The sequence below is a fragment of the Heptranchias perlo genome, chromosome 2 (assembly GCF_035084215.1).
Source record: "Heptranchias perlo isolate sHepPer1 chromosome 2, sHepPer1.hap1, whole genome shotgun sequence".
Classification (NCBI taxonomy): Eukaryota; Metazoa; Chordata; class Chondrichthyes; order Hexanchiformes; family Hexanchidae; genus Heptranchias; species Heptranchias perlo.
The window spans coordinates 151,107,372-151,131,243 of NC_090326.1; the positions used below are offsets into that span (position 1 = coordinate 151,107,372).

General features: G+C 41.8%; 1 protein-coding gene across 1 annotated transcript in view; it reads left to right on the forward strand.

The window, feature by feature from the left end:
* The window catches only part of paxip1 (PAX interacting (with transcription-activation domain) protein 1), a 108,478-nt gene extending 92,375 nt beyond the window's left edge, over window positions 1–16,103 (forward strand). Inside the window, exons 17-21 of the mRNA XM_068008282.1 lie at window positions 3,496–3,596; window positions 4,827–4,961; window positions 10,464–10,539; window positions 10,647–10,706; window positions 15,536–16,103. Coding sequence (XP_067864383.1) covers window positions 3,496–3,596; window positions 4,827–4,961; window positions 10,464–10,539; window positions 10,647–10,706; window positions 15,536–15,552 — 389 coding nt within the window. The 3' untranslated portion in view covers window positions 15,553–16,103. The remainder of the gene's footprint in view (window positions 1–3,495; window positions 3,597–4,826; window positions 4,962–10,463; window positions 10,540–10,646; window positions 10,707–15,535) is intronic.
* The last annotated feature ends 7,769 nt before the right edge of the window (window positions 16,104–23,872 follow it).

Consider the following 23,872-nt stretch of genomic DNA (forward strand, 5'->3'; position numbering starts at 1 on the left):
CTTGGAGTCCAGGTATGCTTCTAGTAAATCTACGCTGCACTACCTCCAAGGCCAGCATATCCTTTCTAAGGTGCGGTGCCCAGAACTGAACACAGTACTTCAGGTGTGATCTAACCAGGGCTTTGTATAACTGTAGCATAACTTCCACCACCTTGTATTCTAGTCCTCTAGATATAAAGGCCAGCATTCCATTAGCCTTTTTGATTATTTTCTGTACCTATCCATGACATTTTAATGATCTCTGTACATGGACCCCTAAGTCTCTTTGCACCTCCACTGTTTCGAGCTTTTCACCATTTAGAAAGTACTCTGATCTGTCCTTTTTAGGTCCAAAGTGGATGACCTCACACTTGGCTACATTGAAATCCAATTGCAACAGTTTTGCCCATTCACCTAATCTATTAATATCTCTCTAATTTTATGCTTCCATCTACACTGCTTACAATGCTGTCCACCTTTGTGTCATCGGCAAACTTTGATATGTGGCTCACTATCCCATCATCTAAATCATTAATAAATACAGTGAATAGTTGAGGCCCCAACATAGATCCCTGTGGGACACCACTGGTCACATCCTGCCAATTTGAGTACCTGCCCATTATCCCTGATCTCTGTCTTCTGCCGCTCAGCCAATTTCCTAACCAGGTCAATAATTTGCCCTCAATTCCATGAGCTGCAACTTTAGCGAACAGTCTCTTATGAGGGATTTTATCGAATGCCATCCGGAAGTCCATATAAACAACATCCATGGACATTCCCCTGCCCACAACTTTAGTCACCTCTTCAAAAAATTCAGTGAGGTTCGTCTGGTATGACCTACCCTTTACAAATCTATGCTGGCTCTCTCTGATCAGCTGAAAATTTTCAATGTGTTCAGTCACTCTATCCTTAATTATAGACTCTAGTAATTTCCTGACAACGGACAAGTCAAGCTCTTGCCCCTTAGGGGTATAAATTAGTTCTGTAGCAGGTTAAATTCTTTTTTGAACACCTCCCACTGATCTGTCGTTTTACCTGTTAACAGATGTGCCCAGTTTACTGTGGACAGTCTCTGTCTCATCCCATTGAAGTCAGCCTTGCCTAAATCTAGATTCTTAGTAGCTGAAATGGGTTCCCCCCCACCCAAATCACAACATTGAACTCGATCATTTAATGATCGCTCTAAGGTAAATGTTCATGCACTGTTGGGCTGTTAACTAAATCTGGCTCTTTACTCATTATTAAATTTAATGTGGCCTGTCCCCTTGTTGGTTCTAGGACATATTGTTGCCGAAAGCTGTCCTGAACACACTCAAGAAATTCGCTACCTTTCTGACGTGAGCTCATCTGCTTATCCCAATCCATATGAAAGTTAAAATCCCCCATTAAAACCACTCTGCCTTTGCTACATGCTTGTCTAATCTCTGCATTTATACATTGTCACTTCACAGCTGCTACCAGGGGGCCTATGAACAACATAGTCTTAAATCCTTTTCTTTTCTTAATTCTATCCATAAAGTCTCCACTGTTTGCTTACCTCTCGATATATCATCTCTTATCATTGAAGTAATTTTATCCTTGATCACTAAGGCTACTCCTTCTTCTCTAACAGTTTCCCTATCCTTCCTACTGATCTTAAACCTGGTCCCAGTCCTGACCGTCTTGCAGCCATGTCTCAATAATGTCTACCATGTCGTATCCACTAAGTTGAATTTGCGCCTGCAATTCATTCACTGTGGAAACTGGTATTCATCCTGCCAATCTCATTTTGTATAATTAGCCTGAATGTAAACTAGTGCCACCAGTTTGAGGAGCCTTTACCTACAGCTATTTTAGGGAGCAGCTTGGTGTAGTTTGCAGAGGGAAATACTTCAAATTAATTCCATATTATTATTGAGCTCCTCAAATATTTGGAAAAGTTAAAATATTCTTAAGAACTGGAAGAATATTGTTCAGTGGATGGAAAGACTCATTAGAAAATCTTTTTTTGCATTACATCATCCTCTTTTTTTTAAAAAAAGAAAGTTTTTCCTTTTTGTTTTACCTGGATTTGAAGTAAAAATTTCTTTGAGCTTTCTAAAATGCCTGTGGCTTCTCTTCCTGCCTTCGTTCCTATTGTTAAGTAGTCCTAGTATGATACTTGTGACTTTTATACAGACTTTTACACTTACAGAAAATACACTTGAAAATGAATACTGATCACATACATACAACCTTGTAAAATCATAATTTTTTCTCTGATTTCCATCAAACTTTTGACTTCTCCAAACTGACAATTTTTTTAAACCTTTTTCGTGGGGAAAGTCCAAAATAAAACCTGCATATTTTTTCCCAAAAGTAAAAACCATTTACATGGAGCTATAAATATAGTTCATTTTATTTCAGCAAGTTGTCTTCTGTAATTGTCATCTTTATTTTCCCCACACAAACCTGATTTTAAAAAGTAAACTGTGTGCCAAAACTACTTTTGGGGGGGGGGGGGGGAATTTGCATAACTTCAGCACAATAATGTTGTGAAATACTTTTAGAATCTGAGATATCAGCTCATTTTGCTAGTTTCACATTGGAACAGCCTACTATAGTTCCAAATATTTACTGAACCCTTTCAGAAAATCAAATCAAAACTTCACTTTAAAACACTTTGTCGCTGTAGTTGAGGTGTGGTTAGCTCCATTTGCAGTGCCTGTTTGAGGTTTTAATTTCATTGAGCAACTGTACCTAATTTAAAAAAGCAAGTATGAAACATAATCTTTTATTTTCAGTTACAGTTACTACTTTTAATGAAGAAATGGTAGGCTTTCTTGCCTGATTTTTTTTTAAAGTTGAGTTTCTTAATTTATGCAGTCTCTCATTATCTGTAGTGTATTTAAAAATAAAGATTAAAAAATGTTTTTTTTTAAAAAAAATGACTGCATTAAGTTGCTTTGAAAACGGGGCTGGCAGAGGGACCTCCCCTGTATTCAGGGAATCAGTTAATTGTGCGTTGTTCTGAAATAATTGACTGCAGTATTTTTTTTTTAAGTAATTTTTTTAATGGAAAATGTATTCTATGCTGAAATTATATTTCCACTAACTCTGCCCCTTCCCCTTCCAGTTATTCTTTCCAGAAAATGCATTTCCTGCACCTAACGGGCTGATGGATGATGACCCTCCTAATGCTAACTCAACAACCAATTGACTTTTCCCCCCCACCTGTACTACCTTTCTTTCTCCCGCCCCATCCACCAGTAGGGAGATACCCGCCCCTGTTTAGTGCCTCAGCACGACTGAGATCAGCTAGGAGTGGGTAATCAAATTCATACCCCTCATGATGATATTCTAATCTGATGTTCTAACCCCCTAAAATGTCTTGCTTTAAAACTAACCTCCAGTGAACTATTGTGAAAGATGCTTGGGTTAAGTGTGATTTCCATAATTTAGGATTCACGCTCTCTTCGGTTGTAACTTTCTCGTGTGTACCTCCGTTCAGTTTGAAAACGGTGATCTTTCTAATGGATGGTCTTTGTTTTTCTGCAGATGAACAGAACTTTGTACTAAGAGACGCAGAAGCAGAAGTGCTGTTCTGCTTTAGTTTAGAGGAGTCACTTAAGAGGGCACAGGGCGCCCCCTTATTCAAGGCAAGGTTCATATACTTCCCCATGTGTTATGTCTATGCGTTTTATGTTTCAGTGTGTGTTAATAAGCGTAGCTGGCAGATCTGATTGTATAGCAGACATGCAGAGCTTTTCAGAATCTCAGTCCAATATGAAAAAGGAATATAGTTGTACAGTTGATCTTTTGCTTGTATCTGTTCATAGTAAAAATGACGAAAATAGTTAAAATACCCTAAGATTTTATGAGCAAGGTCCCTAATGGGTAAACTTCCTTTTCAAAGTTGGGGTGGATCAGATTTAGCTGCCTTTGATAAGGGGCAAGACAGGCCATGGGAATTGGACATATACATGCAAAGGAAAATTTTGCTGGGCTATGAGGAAAGAACAAGGGAGTGGGACTAAATGGATAGATCTTTCAAAGAGCCAGTACAGGCACTGATGGGCCGAATGGCCTCCTTCTAGTCTGTAAGAGTCTATGAAAACTTGAATTACAGGTCTTTTCTACATTAATGACACAAAAGCTTGAATGTTATCCTGTTGGAACTACTGTTACACTTTTTTTTATTTTTAATAAATAATGGGAAACTGTTGAGTCCAGGTAAGTGTTCAGGGTTTTGGAATTTGTAAATTCAGATATTCGAAAGATGAAGATTCAATCTGGTCAGCATTGAGTGTTCCCAAACACCAGGGGACACTAGCTTATTCCACCCCCTTCTCAAATATCTCAACAGCACCCTGAAATTGTGTCTCTTGTATCCTGTCGTGCGTGTAGGCTGCCATCTTATTAAAGGGACAAGCTGATAAGAGAGTTGAGGTTTTCACAAGCTACATTGAAATGGACCAATTTGGTTCACTTCGGGTTCCAAGCTTGGTTTTTTGCTTGTTTGCAATATTTAGTGTGTCAAATTAGAAAATTGGGCTCGGTGATGTTATTTCGAGGATTGGGAGGAGAATAGAATGGGTTAGCTACGACTAGGAGCTGTATAACCAGCACAAGGTAATGAGTTTACTCCACAACTAGGGCACATTTGAAATTTGACTACAGATAACTTAAGGATGATGATTCCAGTTGAGATTTAGAGATTGCTTAAATACGTTGTATATAACTTCAATTCTGCTGTTTGCAGTCTCATCTGCGATCCTTTCTTTGTTCATCTGGAGCATATGAGTTTGATCACTCGGAACAGGATTTCTTGTTGAGAGTGAGTACCGTTGTATGTGTTCAATTTTCTATGTACTTATCTGTTTTTATAGGGGAAATATTTCTACATCACTCCTGGAATTTGCCCCAGTCTTGCGACGATGAAAGCCATCATAGATTGTGCAGGTGGCAAACTGCTTTCTAAGCAGCCATCTTATCGCAAAATCATGGAGCATAAACAAAATAAGGTTGGTCATTCATTCACACTTTGTTTGAAAAGTATTGTAGATGCTCAAACTCCAAGTGAAAATTCTACCATTGAGCAAAGGGACTTAGATGAAGGGACCGAGTGTAATGTATCCAAGTTTGCTGACGATATAAAGCTAGGTTGGAAAGTAAGCTATGAGGAGGACACAGAGTTGCAAAGGGATATAGACAGGTTAAGTGAGTAGACAAGAAGGTGGCAAGTGAAGTATGATGTGGGGAAATGTGAAATTATCCACTTTGGTAGGAAGAATAGAAAAGCAGAATATTTTTTAAAAGGTGAGAGACTAAGAAATGTTGGTAGTCAGAGGGTGTCCTTGTACATGAATCAAAGAAAGTTAACATGCAGGTACAGCAAGCAGTTAGGAAGGCAGATTGTTTGATAGCCTTTATTGCAAGAGGGTTGGAGTATAAAAGTAAGGAGGTCTTACTGCAAATACATAGGGCCCTGGTGAGACTGTACCTGGAGTACTGTGATAAAAACAGAAAATGCTGGAAAAACTCAGCAAGTGAGGCAGCATCTGTGGAGAAAGAAACCGAGCTAACGTTTCAGGTCAAAGACCTTTCATCAGAACTAGAAGATGCTTAAAAACTTTAACTCTTTAACAAGTACAGAGCCAGGGAAAGGGGGGGTGAGGGGAGGAAAGGACAAAAGGGAAGGTCTGTGATAGGATGGAGGGCAGGAGTGATTCAATGACAAAAGGGATGATGGTGCAAGGTAAGGTGGGTGGTAATGGGACAGGTTAAGAAACAAAAGATGGGTCTAGTGTAGCTGTAAATGACAACAGCAGAACCATAACCAGTACTTGCTGTCCGAAAAAATGGATCGTTCACCTGAGGAAGGAGGTAGCCTCCGAAAGCTTGTGAATTTAAAATAAAATTGCTGGACTATAACTTGGTGTTGTAAAATTGTTTACAATCGAAAAAATGGAAGCAGTGGTTATAATCTGAAGTTATTGAAATCAATGTTGAGTCCGGAAGATTGTAAAGTGCCTAAACGAAAGATGAGGTGCTGTTCCTCAAGCTTCCGTGAGCTTCATTAGAACAGTGCAAGAGGCAGAGGGCGGAGTGGGACAGGGAATTAAAATGGCAAATGACCAGTAGGTCAGGGTCACGCTTGCGGACTGAGGGGAGGTGTTCAGAAAAGCGATCACCCAATCTGCGTTTGGTCTCCCCAGTGTAGAGGAGGCCACATTGTGTGCAGCGGATACAATATACTAAACTGAAAGGAGTACAAGTAAACCGCTTTTTCACCTGGAAGGAGTGTTTGGGGCCGTGGACGGTGGGAAGGGAGGAGGTGAAAGGGCAGGTGCTGCATCTTCTGCGCTCGCACGGGAAGGTGCCATGGGGAGGAGAGCGGGTGATGGAAGAGTGGACCAGGGTGTCGTGGAGGGAGCGGTCCCTTCGGAATACTGAAAGGGGAGGGGAAGGTGTGTTTGGTGGTGGGATTGCGCTGGAGGTGGCAGAAGTGGTGGAGGATGATCCATTGAATGTGGAGGCTGGTGGGGTGGAAGGTGAGGACAAGGGGGACCCTATCATGGTTCTGGGAGGGAAGGGGTGACGGCAGAAGTGCGGAAGATAGGACGGACACAGTCGAGGGCCCTGTCAACTATAGTGGAGGGGAATCCTCGGTTGAGGAAAAAGGAAGACATCTGAAGCATTGGAGTGGAAGATGGTATCACCTTATTAACTAATCTTTCAAAGTTCTCTCGATTCAGGAACTGTCCCTCTAGATTGGAAAATTGCACATGTCACTCCGCTTTTTAAGAAAGGAGAGAGAGGGAAACCGGGGAATTATAGACCAGTTAGCCTAACATCTGTTGTGGGGAAAATGCTGGAGTCTATAATTAAGGATAGGGTGACTGAACACCTCGAGAATTTTCAGTTAATCAGAGAGAGCCAGCATGGATTTGTGAAAGGTAGGTCGTGCCTGACAAACCTGATTGAATTTTTTGAAGAGATGACTAAAGTAGTGGACAGGGGAATGTCAATGGATGTTATTTATATGGACTTCCAGAAGGCATTTGATAAGGTCCCACATAAGAGACTGTTAGCTAAGATAGAAGCCCATGAAATCGAGGGAAAAGTACGGACTTGGTTAGGAAGTTGGCTGAGCGAAAGGTGACAGAGAGTAGGGGTAATGTGTAGGTACTCACATTGGCAGGATGTGACTAGTGGAGTCCTGCAGGGATCTGTCTTGGGGCCTCAATTATTCACAATATTTATTAACGACTTAGATGAAGGCATAGAAAGTCTCATATCTAAGTTTGCCGATGACACAAAGATTGGTGGCATTGTAAGCAGTGGAGATGAAAACATAAAATTACAAAGAGATATTGATAGATTAGGTGAATGGGCAAAACTGTGACAAATGGAATTCAATGTAGACAAATGTGAGGTCATCCACTTTGGATCAAAAAATGATAGAACAGGGTACTTTCTAAATGGTAAAAAGTTAAAAACTGTGGATGTCCAAAGGGACTTAGGGGTTTAGGTACATAGATCATTGAAGTGTCATGAACAGGTGCAGAAAATAATCAAGAAGGCAAATGGAATGCTGGCCTTTATATCTAGAGGACTAGAGTACAAGGGGGCAGAAGTTATGCTGCAGCTATACAAAACCCTGGTTAGACCGCACCTGGAGTACTGTGAGCAGTTCTGGGCACCGCACCTTCGGAAGGACATATTGGCCTTGGAGGGAGTGCAGCGTAGGTTTACTGGAATGATACCCGGACTTCAAGGGTTAAATTACGAGGAGAGATTACACAAATTGGGGTTGTATTCTCTAGAGTTTAGAAGGTTAAGAGGTGATCTGATCGAAGTTTATAAGATATGAAGGGGAACAGATAGGGTGGATAGAGAGAAACTATTTCTGCTGGTTGGGGATTTTAGTAGTAGGGGGCACAGTCTAAAAATTAGAGCCAGACCTTTCAGGAGTGAGATTAGAAAACATTTCTACACACAAAGGGTGGTAGAAGTTTGGAACTCTCTTCCGCAAACGGCAATTGATACCAGCTCAATTGCTAAATTTAAATCTGAGATAGATAGCTTTTTGGCGATCAAAGGTATTAAGGGATATGGGCCAAAGGCAGGTATATGGAATTAGATCACAGATCAGCCATGATCTTATCAAATGGCGGAGCAGGCACGAGGGGCTGAATGGCCTACTCCTGTTCCTATGTTCCTATCATCGGAGATGGAGAAACTGGGAGAAGGAAATAGAATCCTTACAGGAAGCGGGGTGGGAGGAAGTGTAATCAAGATAGCTGTGGGAGTCAGTGGGCTTATAATAGATATTGGTTGACAGGCTATCCCCAGAAATGGAGATGGAGAAGTCTAGGAAGGGAAGAGTTGGAGATGGACCATGTGAAGGAGAGGGAAGGGTGGAAATTGGAAGCAAAGTTGATTGAAATTTTCCAGTTCAGGGTGAGAGCAGGAAACTGCACCGATACAGTCATCAATGTACCGGAAAAAGAGGTGAGGGAGGGAACCTGAGCAGGACTGGATCAAGGAATGTTCCACATATCCCACAAAAAGGCAGGCATAGTGACACCTTCTATTTGGAGGAAGTGAATGGAGTGAAAGGAGAAGTTGTTCAACGTAAGAACAAGTTCATCCAGGCGGAGGAGGGTGGTAGTGGATGGGGACTGGTTGGGCCTCCATTCAGGGGAGAAGCAGAGGGCTGGCGGGCCATCCTGGTGGAGGATGGAGGTGTAGAGGGACTGGACGTCCATGGTGAAAAGGAGACGGTTAGGGCCGGGAAACTGGAAACTGTTAAAGTGCCGGAGGGCGTCGGAAGGGTCACTGATGTCGCTCGGAAGAGATTGGACAAGGGGAGAAAAATTAAGAGTCGAGCTGGGAAGAAATAAGTTCTGTGGGGCAAGAACAGGCTAAAGCAATGGACAGTCCTTTTTGTGGGTCTTGAGAAGGACGTAGAAGTGGGCTGTGGGGGACTCTTGAGGCTGAGGCCATGGGGATAAGATCTCCAGAGGAGATGAGGTCAGTGACGGTCTGGGACACTATGTCTTAATGTTCGGCGGTGGGGTCGTGGTCCGGGGGTCGGGTGGGGGGGTGGGGAAAGGTAGGAGGAGGTGTCGGAGAGTTGGCGTTCAGCCTCCGCAACGTAGAGATCTGTTCGTCACACCCGAGAGGCTGTTTCTCCTGGCTGGAGAGTCTAGAACTAGAGGTCATAGACTCAAGATAAGGGGTCGGCCATTTAGGACCAAGCTAAGGAAACATTTCTTCACTCGGGGTTGTGAATCTTTGAGCATCCACAGCTCTCTGGGGTACAGAATTCCAGTCATTGAGTATATTCAAGACTGAGCTCGATGGATATTTGGATACTAAGGTATATGGGGATAGGGTGGGAAAGTGGAGTTGAGGTCGAAGATCAGCCATGATCTTACTGAATATCAGAGCAGGCTCGAGGGGCCATATGGTTTCCTCCTGCTCCTATTTCTTATGTTCTTATATGAACCCTGCTTAAAACCGATTCAGCACTGTCTGTTTCCACTGATTAAGTGGGCTGCTCAACTTTGATCAGTATCAAGAAAGCAATGGTAGCTGTAAATGAAAAGTGTCAAGCAGTTGGAAAAATAATTGGAAGTCCTCCTTTCCACTCATTTGTAAAGGAGATTGGGTGGTGAGGTGAGTTGGCGCTCTGTTCTTTTCACCTCCCAGATTTGTCAGACAAGTGCCAGGCAAAGACCATCTCCAACAAGAGACAGTCTAACCACCTCCCTTTGACATTCAACGGCATTACCATTGCCGAATCCCCCACCATTAATATCCTCAGTGTCACCATTGACCAGAAACTTAACTGGACCAGCCACATAAATGCTATGGCTACAAGAGCAGGTCAGAGGCTGGGTATTCTGTGGCGAATGACTCACCTCCTGACTCCCCAAAGCCTTTCCACCATCTACAAGGCACAAGTCAGGATTGTGATGGAATACTCTCCACTTGCCTGGATGAGTGCAGCTCCAACAAGAAGCTCGACACCATCCAGGACAAAGCAGCCCGCTTGATTGGCACCCCATCCCCCACCCTAAACATCCACTCTCTTCACCACGGGCGCAGTGTGTACCATCCACGAATGAGGTTCATCATTCTAACCTAGCTCCCAGCGAGTGCAGGTCCGTAAAACGAAACTGCCTCGAAATTTATACTAATTGGACCTGAAGTGCTCTAAGAGAAGTAGATGTTTTTCTGAGATTGGGAGAAGAGTAGAAGATATTTATACTGTAGCTCGGTGTGTTAAGCCTGACCTTGGAGTGTTTTCTGCCCCTAGTGGGTGCCAGAAATGAGTGCATTCTGTTTCCCTGTGCGAACATCCCCTCGCTTAGACAAGCAAAGCGAAAGAAAATGAATTAACGAAAGTATTAAACGGTGGAATTGAACCCAGCGACATCTACAGGGATCCTCAGTTGCTGTAAATCAACCTTCTCAATCCCTGCTCACCTGTTTCTTTTACTTTTCTCTGTTAGAGTTTGTCTGAGATAATCCTCATCTCATGTGAAAACGACCTCCACTTATGTCGAGAATATTTTACCCGAAATATAGGTAAGTAAATATCTATCCCTGTGCTTTTTCTTTTACACTTCCACGTGACATGGAATTCTAACTTTTGTCATTGATTTGTAACTTTTTTTTCCCCCTGATATTTCCAGATGTTCACAATGCAGAGTTCATTTTGACAGGTGTCCTGACACAGACACTCGATTATGAATCATATCCTTTCATGTGTGAAAATTTGATGTTCAGATCCTCATAAAATGTACTATGCAGCTTACCTGTTAACTCCATACAGCAGACTTTAATGCCTTTTTTTGACATCTTTAGAGGTCACATCGTTCAATACAGTGACGAACCGGTTTATTTATTTTTAGGATCTGCTAGACAGACTTTGAGTATCCCAGTCAATCATTTCCAATCTGATCTGCTGTGCCGAATTTGTCTCGGTTGAATTATCTTTTTATTGAATTATATAATCTCTGTCTGCACTTGTGTTTATACCTGGTGAAGTATCCTGGTCAAGTAGCCAATGAATGACCCACCATTTCAGCATCGACGACTTCTCAACTTGTTGGGGGGGGGGGGGTTGTCAGGGTGGGGGTGGTGGGATGGGGGAAGGGTGGGGGGGGGAATGGAATTGCCCCATTTGTCATAAATTATCCTGTTATTGAGAAGCCAAAACCAGTTTTAGGTTTTTGTACTAAAACATGTCTCACAGCCACCCGTTCTCAGTGAACAAATATGCTGAGTGCTAGTCTCCCATCTTTAAACCGAGTTGGCATCAGAAAAACTTTTTAAAAAAAAAAGAAATTACTTCTTACTGGGGCGTAAAGAAAGTTTTACTTTCTGTTTCAGTTTGTCGTCTTTTTAAAAAAAAGTCGAGACTTGAATAGGTCTAAAAGGCATAACAAGCCATAAGTGAATGATCTTGCATTCATATACACGTTTGAGGTGAGCTGTTTGAAAAGAGCATGGAACGCCCCCGTGTACCTGTTCATTACCTTTGAAATGTCTGGATGATTTCAGAGACCTGCTTAATTTCACAGGCAGATAAAGAAATATTGAAGCTCAGTTTCACTATTACATAGGCGAAATATCGCTTACTGGAAATGGGGATCGAAACCTTAAGGATACCAAAACCAGGCACTGGATCCCCTATTTACCATTAAGGGATTTGAAAGAAAATAGATTCTATTTTTGTTTTATTTTAAAACTACTTCTTTTGAGAGTAACTTTTGAAAGAGGCATGTGTGTATTTGTATTGTAAGTATCATAGAACTTGTCTAATTTTTGTCTCCACTCTATCATTGTACTGACTTTTGAGCAATTCATTAGCCCGGACGGACAGTTAACTATTTCACCATTGTTTGATAATTAAGATCATCCTTATTTTTTCCACCATCTACCTCCACCAGCCCATCTCTTGTCCAAAATAATCAGCACATCAACACAACCCAACAGTGGAATGGGTTTTCAGCAACAGCATTGGCCACTCGTAGTCACACTGCTACAATTTACTGCACATTTTTGATTTTAAGAAAATAATCTTTTTAGCCTCTGAAAAACGATGTCCAAAAGTAATTCGTCTAGTTATCTGATGTACTTTATTAATAATGGCTACTGTCACCTGACATATTTGATTAATAAAGGGTCCTGTTACTTGACGTACTTGATTAATAAAGTGTCTTGTCACATGACGTTCTTGGTTCCTGTCATCTCTTTATAATTTACTAATACTGGATCCTATTACCTGATTTACTTTATTAATACTGGGTCCTGTTACCTCATGTACTTTATTAAGAGGAGCCTGTCAATATGTAAATCCATAGTTGGTGGCTTTTACTGTGCTGTTAGCAGTATTTAATACTATCTGAATGCAGCAGATTTAGCTAAAGGGGAACCAGTAGTTCAAAAGGCATTCGATAAGGTGCCACATAAAAGGTTGTTACACAAGGTAAGGGCTCATGGGGTTGGGGAGAATATATTAACATGGATAGAGGATTGGTTAACGGATAAAAAGAGAGAGTAGGGATAAATTGGTCATTTTTGGGTTGGCAGGCTGTAACTGGTAGTGCTGCAAGGATCGGTGCTTGAGCCTCAACTATTTACAATCTATATTAATGACTTAGATGAAGGGACCGAGGGTAATGTATCCAAGTTTGCTGACGATAAAAAGCTAGGTGGGAAAGTAAGCTGTGAGGAGGACACAGTCTGCAAAGGGATATAGACAGATTAAGTGAGTGGGCAAGAAGATGGCAAATGGAGTATAACGTGGGGAAATCTGAGGTTATTCACTTTGGTAGGAAGAATAGAAAAACAGAATAGTTTTTAAAATGGTGAGGAACTATTAAATGTTGGTGTTCAGAGAGATTTGGGTGTCCCTGTACAAGAAACAAAGTTAGCATGCAGGTACAGCAAGCAATTAGGAAGGCAAATGGCATGTTGGCCTTTATTGCAAGGGGGTTGGAGTACAAGACTTAGGAAGTCTTACTACAATTGTACAGGCTTTGGGGAGACCTCACCTTGTGTACTGTGTGCAGTTTTGTTCTTCTTATCTAAGGAAGGATATACTTGGCTTAGAGGCGGAGCAACAAAGGTTCAGTAGATTGATTCCTGGGATGAGAGGGTTGTCCTATGAGGAGCGATTCATAGAATCATAGACAATTACAAGCCAGAAGGAGGCCATTTGGCCCATCGTGTCCATGCTGGCTGAAAAAGAGCTATCCAGCTTAATCCCACTTTCCAGCACTTGGTCTGTAGCCCTGTAGGTCACGGCGCTTCAACTGCACATCCAAGTATTTTTTAAATGAGTTGTGGGTTTCTGCCGCTACCACCCTTTCAGGCAGTTCCAGATCCCCACCACCCTCTGGTTGAAAAATGTTCTCCTCAGCTCCCCTCTAATCCTTCTACCAGTTACTTTAAATCTATGCCCCCTGGTCACTGACCCCTCTGCTAAGGGGAATAAGTCCTCCCTATCCACTATCTAGTCCCATCATAATTTTATATATCTCAATTAAATCTCCCCTCAGCCTCCTTTGTTCTCAAGAAAACAACCCCAGCCTATCCAATCTTTTCTCATAGCTAAAATTCTCCAGCCCTGGCATCATCCTCGTAAATCTCCTCTGCACCCTCTCTAGAAATCATATCTTTCCTGTATTGTGGTGGCCAGAACTGTACACAGTACTCAAGCTGTGGCCTAACCAATGTTTTATACAGTTCTAGCACAACCTCCCTGTTCTTGTATTCTGTGCCTCAGCTAATAAAGGAAAGTATCCCGTATGCCTTTTTAACCACCTTATCTACCTGTCCTGTTACCTTATGGGATCTGTGGACATGCGCTCCAAGGTCCCTTTGTTCCACTACACCTCTCAGTATCCTCCCATTTATTGTGTACTCCCTTGCCTTGTTTGCCCTCCCCAAATGCATTACCTCACACTTCTCTGGATTGAATTCCATTTGCCACTTTTCTGCCCACCTGACCAGTCCATTGATATCTTCCTGCAGTCTACAGCTTTCCTCCTCACTATCAATCACACGGCCAACTTTTGTATCATCTGCAAACTTCTTGATCAATCCCCCCACATTCAAATCCAAATCATCAATATATACCACAAAAAGCAAGGGACCAAGTACTGAGCCCCGTAGAACCCCACTGGAAACAGCCTTCCAGTTGCAAAAACACCTGTCAACCATTGCTTCCTGCCACTGAGCCAGTTTTGGATCCAACTAGCCACTTTCCCATGGATGCCATTGGCTTTTACTTTTTTGACCAGTCTGCCACGTGGGACCTTGCTAAAATCCATGTACACTACATCAAATGTATTACCCTCCCTAAAAAATTCAATCAAGTTAGTCAGACTCGAACTTCCCTTAATAAATCCATGCTGACTGCTTGATTAACCCGTGCCTTTCTAAATGACGATTTATGATGTCCCTCAGAATTTATTCCAATAATTTGCCCACCACCCAGGTTAGACTGACTGGCCTATAATTACTCGGTCTATCCCTTTCTGCCTTTTTAAAAATGTTAGTAGTCCTCCAATCCTCCGGCACCATGCCTGTAGCCAGGGAGGATTGGAAAATGATGGTCATAGCCTCTGCTATTTCTTCTCTTAGCAGCCTGGGATACATTTCATCCGGGCCTGGCGATTTATCTCCTTTCAAAGATGCTAAACCCTTTAATACTTCCTCTCAAACTATGTTTATCCCATCCAATATTTCACACTCCTCCTCTTCCTCCTTAACTACAATCTTTGCATCATCCCCCTCTTTTGTGAAGACAGACGCAAAGTATTCATTAAGAACCATATCCATTTCTTCCGCCTCCACCTTTTTGGTCTCTAAGATTGAGTAGAATGGGGCCTATATATTCTCTGGAGTTTATAAGAATGAGAGGTGATCTCATTGAAACATACAAGATTCTGAGGGGGCTTGACAGGGTAGATGCTGAGAGGTTGTTTCCCCTGGCTGGAGAGTCTAGAACTCGGGGGCATAGTCTCAGGATAAGGGGTCGGCCATTGAAGGCTGAGATGAGGAGGAATTTCTTCACTCATAGGGTTGTGAATCTTTGGAATTCTCTACCCCAGAGGGCTGTGGATGCTCAGTCATTGAGTATATTCGAGGCTGAAAGAGAGATTTTTGGACTGTAAGGAAATCAAGGGATATGGGGATAGGGCAGGAAATTGGAGTTGAGGTTGAAGATCAGCCATGATCTTATTGAATGGCGGAGCAGGCTCAAGGGGCCGGATGGCCTACTCCTGCTCTTATTATGTTAACTGCCGTTCATTCATCTGCTGTTCCTTTGGGTAGGCCTTTGATGAGCCGTTATTCCCATTTGCTGTTAGCTATCGCAAAAAAAAAAAGAGGTACACAATAAGAACAAAAGGCTGAAAATATCCCAGAAAAGGGGATGGAAAGTTTGAAAAGTACATTATTGATACTACAGGGACAGATTCATCCCTTTCCGATGCAGTAGTTTATTGTGCCATTTTGAGCCATGATTGTGAAATTCCTGTACATTTATCTGTTTTCCTTAATAATCTCACATATAAATTCACCTGAAGTAATACTGTGTGTGTGTGGCATTACACAGTCAGACTGCCAGTACAGTGTTGAGAGGAGCTACTGAGGAGCTGGGACAAACGGCTACCCTTTCCTGCTTACAGTGATGCTGCTGTTCAGCTTGAAGAGACTTCAGTGAAACCGACAGATTTAGACAGGGAAAGGAATAAGAAAATTACATCTCTTTTAAGATGTGTTATTTCAAAACATATTTTATGATGTTTTATTCCAGTGCTGGCTTGTTTTTCTTACTGTAGAATATTGTACTGATTATTTTAGCCAGTTCAAATAGTAATTAATTATTTTTAATCTGTTTTTAACTATGATAAAATGATTGTGGTACTTGGAAAACTTTGGTTGATGGGGCCCATAAATGAAAATCTAGCTCTAACTCTTGTTTATTATGGAAATATATAAAGGGCTGTTGTCTGATAAATTATGGATGTTTTGAAATTCTGGACTTTATGCAAATTTTGTTTTGTATTTCTAATTTGTGAATTACTTTTATTACACAAACTTGCACGAGTTGAATAAAATGGCTTTAAAAATAATAGGAGCCACTTGGAATTCTTCACATTTTGGGAGGAGGAGATTTCAAAAGGTAAATTTGTTCAGAGTTTGTGCTGTTGTTGTGTATTCTTTTCAATGTGTACAATCAATTATGGAGATTATAATCAATTGCTTTTTTTGGCAACTAGGCTGTAGCAATGGATATTTCAAAAGTGCTATTGTTGAATTCAAATGACAGTACTAAAATGTCAAAGACATTCCATCCCTTCCACTGAGTTTCAGACCCACAACCTATCAAAGGCACCTATTTCCACCTCTAATATAGCCTGCTTCTGTCCTTAGCTCATCCTCTCTAGCACTGAAACTCTCATACACAACTTTACATAGAGTTACTATATGGAAACATGCTGTTTGGTCCAACAAGTCCATTTTGGAGTTTATACACCACACGAGCAGTAGTCCTAACCCCATGTGCCTGCCCTGTTCACATATCTCTTTATCTGTCTCTCTCTCTCCTTCAACCATCTATCTAACCTATTCTTAAATGCTGGCATGGTATCTGCTTCAATCACTAATTCCAGTAGTACATTCCACAGCCTTAAAACGCTATCACCATCTCCAGACTCTACATCTCCAACACTTCCTTCCTGACTTCCTCCCTATCCAGGGTCAAAGACACAATCTACTTGATTAGAATTAAGGAACAGTAAAGGAGCTATTGTGCTACTGGGTCTATACTATAGGCCTCCAAATAATGGGAAGGAGATAGGAGAACATTTTGGAGGCAAATTACTGAAAGATGCAAGAGTTATAGAGTAGAGATAATGGGAGTCTTCAATTATTGCAACATAGACTGGGACAGTAACAGGGCAAAGGGCAAAGAGGGGGAGGAATTCCTGAAATGTGTTCAAGGAACAGTGTTTCCAGCCCGACCAGGAAGGAAACAGTGCTGGATCTAGTTTAGGGGAATGAAGTGGAGCAGGGGAGCAGTTAGGGAACAGTGATCATATTAGGTTTAGACTAGTTACGGAAAAGATCAAGGAACAATCAAATGTGAAAATGCTTAACTGGAGGAAGGCAAATTTCAGTGAGTTAGAAAGGGATCTTGCCCAGGTGGATTGGAATCAAAAATTGGTTGGCAAAACAGTAATTGAACAATGGGAGTCGGTTAAGGAGGAGTTGGTCTGGGTACAGAGTAGACACATACCTATTAGGTGGAAAAGAAGGGCATCCAAAGCTAGAGCTCCCTGGATGACTAAAGATATAGAGATTAAACTGAAATAGAAAAAGGAGGCTTATGACGAATGTAAGGTTCAGAATACTGTAAGAGAACCAGGCTGAATACAGAAAATACAGAAGAGATCTAAAAAATAGGAAGTAAGAGGGACAAAGAGAGACTGAGAATAGATTAGCGTCTAACATAAAAGGAAACCCAAAGGACTTTTATAAACATATAAATATTAAAAGGGTAGTTAAAGGAAGCATGGGACCGATTAGGGACAAAAAAAAGAGATGATCTTGTGGAGGCTGAGGTACAAAACGAATACTTCGTATCCGTCGTCGCTGGAGAAGAGGATGCTGCCTTTGTCGCACTAAAGGAGGAGGAAGTAGCGATAATGGATAGGATAAAAATAAAGAGGAGGTACTTAAAAGATTGGCAGTACTCAGTGATTTGTTAAAGGAAAAATCATGTTTTACTAACTTGAGTTCTTTGATGAAGGAGGTTAGGGAGGAAATTGCGGGTCCCCTAGCAGAGATATTTGAATCATCGACAGCTACAAGTGAGGTGCCTGAAGATTGGAGGGTAGCAAATGTTGTGCCTTTGTTTAAGAAGGGCGGCAGGGAAAAGCCTGGGAATTACAGACCGGTGAGCCTGACATCTGTAGTGGGTAAGTTGTTAGAGGGTATTCTGAGGGACAGGATCGACAGGCATTTGGAGAGGCAGGGACTGATCAGGAACAGTCAGCATGGTTTTGTGAGAGGAAAATCATGTCTCACGAATTTGATTGAGTTTTTTGAAGGGGTAACCAAGAAGATAGATGAGGGCTGTGCAGTAGACGTGGTCTACATGGACTTCAGCAAAGCATTTGACAAGGTACCGCATGGTAGGTTGTTACATAAGGTTAAATCTCACGGGATCCAAGGTGAGGTAGCTAATTGGATACAAAATTGGATTGATGACAGAAGACAGAGGGTGGTTGTAGAGGGTGGTTTTTCAAACTGGAGGCCTGTGACCAGCGGTGTGCCTCAGGGATCGGTGCTGGGCCTGCTGTTATTTGTTATTTATATTAATGATTTGGATGAGAATTTAGGAGGCATGGTTAGTAAGTTTGCAGATGACACCAAGATTGGTGGCATTGTGGACAGTGAAGAAGGTTATCTAGGATTGCAACGGGATCTTGATAAATTGGGCCAGTGGGCCGATGAATGGCAGATGGAGTTTAATTTAGATAAATGTGAGGTGATGCATTTTGGTGGATCGAATCGGGCCAGGACCTACTCCGTTAATGGTAGGGCGTTGGGGAGAGTTATAGAACAAAGAGATCTAGGAGTACAGGTTCATAGCTCCTTGAAAGTGGAGTCACAGGTGGATAGGGTGGTGAAGAAGGCATTCAGCATGCTTGGTTTCATTGGTCAGAACATTGAATACAGGAGTTGGGATGTCTTGTTGAAGTTGTACAAGACATTAGTAAGGCCACACTTGGAATACTGTGTACAGTTCTGGTCACCCTATTATAGAAAGGATATTATTAAACTAGAAAGAGTGCAGAAAGGATTTACTAGGATGCTACCGGGACTTGATGGTTTGACTTATAGGGAGAGGTTGGATAGACTGAGACTTTTTTCCCTGGAGAGTAGGAGGTTAAGGGGTGATCTTATAGAAGTCTATAAAATAATGAGGGGCATAGATAAGGTAGATAGTCAAAATCTTTTCCCAAAGGTAGGGGAGTCTATAACAAGGGGGCATAGATTTAAGGTGAGAGGGGAGAGATACAAAAGGCTCCAGAGGGGCAATTTTTTCACTCAAAGGGTGGTGAGTGTCTGGAACGAGCTGCCAGAGGCAGTAGTAGAGGCGGGTACAATTTTGTCTTTTAAAAAGCATTTGGACAGTTACATGGGTAAGATGGGTATAGAGGGATATGGGCCAAGTGCAGGCAATTGGGACTAGCTTAGTGTTATAAACTGGGCGACATGGACGTGTTGGGCCGAAGGGCCTGTTTCCATGTTGTAAACTTCTATGATTCTCTGAAGTAACAGAGAAGGTTGATGAGTGTACTGCGGTTGATGTTTATCAAATGTCTTTTGAAAGTCCATATAAAGTACCGCATAATAGACCTGTTGGCAAAATTAAAGCTCACTGGATTAAAGGGACATAAGAAATAGGAGTAGGCCATACGGCCCCACGAGCCTGCTCCGCTGTTCAGTAACATCACGGCTGATCTTCGACCTCAACTCCACTTTTACGCCCAATCCCCATATCCCTTGATTCCCTTAGAGTCCAAAAATCTATTGATCTCAGCCTTGAATATACTCAACGACTGAGCAGTCACAGCCCTCTGGGGTAGAGAATTCCAAAGATTCACCACCCTCTGAGTGAAGAAATTCCTCCTCAATGGCCGACTCCTTATCCTGAGACTATGCCCCCTAGTTCTAGACTCTCCAGCCAGGGGAAACATCCTTTCAATATTTGCCCTGTCAAGCTCTCTATGTATTTTATACGTTTTAATGAGATCACCTCTCATTCTTGAAGTAATGAAGGTCCAAAGAGACTTTGGGGTCCATGTACAGAGATCATTAAAATGTCATGGACAGGTACAGAAAATAATCAAAAAGGCTAATGGAATGCTGGCTTTTATATCTATAGGACTAGAATGCAAGGGGGTCGAAGTTGTGCTACAGCTATACAAAACCCTGGTTAGACCACAGCTGGAGTACTGTTCAGTTCTGGGCACTGCACCTTAGGAAGGATATATTGGCCTTGGAGGGATTACAGCTTAGATTTACTAGAATAATACCTGGACTCCAAGGGTTAAATTATGAGAAGAGATTACACACACTAGGGTTATATTCCCTGGAATTTAGAAGATTAAGGGTTGATTTGATCGAAGTTTTCAAGATGTTATGGGTAACTGAAAGGGTAGATAGAGAACAACTATTTCCACTGGTTGGGGAGTCTCGGACTAGGGGATACAGCATAAAAATTATAGCTAGGACCTTCAGGAGTGAAGTTAGGAAACGCTTCTGCATGCAAAGGGTGGTAGAAGTTTGGAACTCTCTTCCTCAAATGGCAGTTGATGCTAGCTCAATTGTTAATTTTAAATCTGAGATTGATAGATATTTGTTAACCAAAGGTATTAAGGGATATGGGGCTACAGTGGGCATATGGAGGTAGGTCACAGATCAGCCATGATCTCATTGAATGGCGGAACAGGTTCGAGGGGCTAAATGGCCTACTCCTGTTGCAATGTTCCTATATTCCACCATTCAATGAGATCATGGCTGATCTGTATCTTAACTCCATCTACCCGCCTTGGTTCCGTAACCCTTAATAACCTTACCTAACAAAAATCTATCTCAGTTTTGAAATTTTCAGTTGACACCCAGCCTCATTAGCTTTTTGGGGGAAGAGTGTTCCAGATTTCCACAACCTTTAATGTGAAGGAGTGCTTCCTGACATCACTCCTGAATGACCTGGCTCTAATTTTAAGGTTATGCCCCCTTGTTCTGGACTCCCCCACAAGAGGAAATAGTTTCTCTCTATCTACCCTATCAATTCATTTAATCATCTTAAACACCTCAATTAGATCACCCCATAATCTTCTATACTCAAGGGAATATGAGCCTAGTCAATTTACTATTATTTACTAACCTTTGTCTCACATAGTATTCTTCAAATTTGTGAACAAAGCTGCAAAACCCTACAGATGTATTGTTAGTAGATTCATGAAAATAAGATAAGATAAAATGTAATTCCATCCCCTTACTTGTCTCTTTATTGCCTCATAGTATCATTGTAGGTACAGCACAGATAGACAAGTGGAAGTACGAAACAATTATGGCTGTGAGGAGGGATGATATGTTGGAAGGATCATCAAATGAGGCCATATGGGTTGAGCTAAAGAACAAAAAAGGGGTAGTCACACTGCTGGGAATGTACTATAAACCCCCAAACAGTCAGAGGGAGATAGAGGAGCAAATATGTAGGCAAAAATATGAGAAGTGCAAAAACAATAGGGCAGTAATAGTAGGGGATTTCAACTACCCTAATATTAACTGGGATACAATCAGTGCAAAAGGTATAGAGGGTGTAGAATTCATAAATTGCATTTAGGAGAACTTTTTTAGCCAGAACGTAGTAAGCCCAACAAGAAGGGGGGCAATTTTGGATTTAGTTTTAGGGAATGAAGCTGAGCAGGTGGAAGGAGCGTCAGTGGGAGAGCATTTTGGTGGTCGTGATCATAATTCAGTTAGATTTAGACTAGTTGTGGAAAAGGTCAGAGCTAGAACAGGAGTAAAAGTTCTAAATTGGGGAAAGGCCAATTTTACTAAGCTGAGAAGTGATTTAGCAAAAGTGGACTGGAAACAGCTACTTGAAGGTAAATCAGTGTCAGAGCAGTGCGAGGCATTCAAGGGGTTCAGAGTAAACATGTTCCCACAAAGAGAAAGGGTGGGGCTGCCAAATCTCGAGCCCCCTGGATGTCGAGCAGCATACAGAGTAAGATGAGGCAAAAAAGGAAAGCTTATGTCAGATACCGAGAGCTCAATACTGCAGAAAGCCTAGAGGAGTATAGAAAGTGCTGGGGTGAAATTAAAAAAGAAATTAGGAAAGCAAAGAGAGGGCATGAAAAAATACTGGCAAGAAAAATTCAGGAAAACCCAAAAATGCTTTATAAATACATAAAGTGCAAGACGATAACTAAGGAAAGAGTAGGGCCTATTGGAGATCAAAAAGATAATCTATGTGTGGAGGTGGAAGATGAAGGTGTGGTTCTTAATGAATACTTTGCGTCTGTCTTCATAAAAGAGGGGGACGATGCAGAGATTGTAGTTGAGGAGGAGTGTGAAATATTGGATGGGATAAACATAGTGAGAGAGGAAGTATTAAGAGGTTTAGCATCTTTGAAAGTAGATAAATCGCCAGGCCCGGTTGAAATGTATCCCTGACTGTTAAGAGAAGCAAGGGAGGAAATAACGGAGGCTCTGACCATCATTTTCCAATCCTCCCTGGCTACAGGCGTGGTGCCTAAGGACTGGAGGACTGCTGAAGTTGTACCTTTGTTTAAAATGGGAGAAAGGGATAGACCGAGTAATTATAGGCCAGTCAGTCTAACCTCGGTGGTGGGCAAATTATTGGAATCAATTCTGAGAGACAGCATAAATCGTCATTTGGAAAGGCATGGGTTAATCAAGGACAGTCAGCATGGATTTGTTAAGGGAAGGTTGTGTCTGACTAAATTGACTGAATTTTTTAAGGCGGTAACAGGGAGAGTCTATGAGGGTAACATGTTTGATGTAGTCTACATGGATTCTAGCAAGGCTTTTGACAAGGTCCCACATGACAAAAAAGTAAAAGCCCATGGCATCCAAGGGAAAATGGCTAGTTGGATCCAAAATTGGCTCAGTGGCAGGAAGAAAAGGGTAATGGTTGACTGGTGTTTTTGGAACTGGAAGGCTGTTTCCTGTCTGGTTTCACGGCTCAATACTCGGTCCCTTTTTGTGGTTTAATTCCTAAACCCCTCTGTGTCTCCATTGATGCCCGCCTTCAAAAGCCTCCTCAAAACCTACTTTGATCTTTCCTTTGGTGTCAACAACAACATGCATTTATATAACACCTTTAACGTAGTAAAACATCCCAAGACGCTTCACAGGAGCATTATGAGGAGAGATTGGGTCGACTAGGCCTATATTCGCTAGAGTTTAGAAGAATGAGAGGTGATCTCATCGAAACATGTTAATGATTTGGACATGAATGTGGGGGGCTTAATCAAGAATTTTACAGATGATACAAAAATTGGCCATGTGGTTGATAGTGAAGAGGAAAGCTGTAGACTGCAGGAAGATATCAATGAAGTGGTCAGGTGAGCAGAAAAATAGCAAATGGAATTCAATCCAGAGAAGTGTGAGGTAATGCATTTGGGGAGGGCGAACAAGGCAAGGGAGTACACAATAAATGGGAGGATACTGATAGGTGTAGACAGATAGATAAGGTGGTTAAGAAGGCAAACAGGATATTTTCCTTTATTAGCCGAGGCAGAGAATATAAGAGCAGGGAGGTTATGCTAGAACTGTATAAAACACTGGTTCGGCCACAGTTTGAATATTGCCTACAGTTCTGCTCACCATATTACAGGAAAGATGTGATTGCACTAGAGAGAATACAGAGGAGATTTACGAGGATGTTGCCAGGACAGGAGAATTTCAGCTATGATAAAAGATTGGATAGGCTGGGGTTGTTTTCTTTGGAACAAAGGAGGCTGAGGGGAGATGTAATTGAGGTGTATAAAATTATGATGGGACTAGATAGATAGAGTGGATAGGGAGGACCTTTTTCCCTTAGCAGAGGAGTCAGTGACCCGGGGGCATAGTATCATAGAAAATCATTTTTTTTATTCATTCGTAGCATCATATAAATTTATTTATTCATATATGATTCATTTTTTCATAGAATCATATAAAGGTTACAGCACAGAAGGAGGCCATTCGGCCCATCGAGTCCACGTTGGCTCGATCAAGAGCAATCCAGCTAGTCCCACTCCCCCGCCCTTTCCTCCTGGCCCTGCAAGTTTTTTCCTTTCAAGGTTGCTGAGGG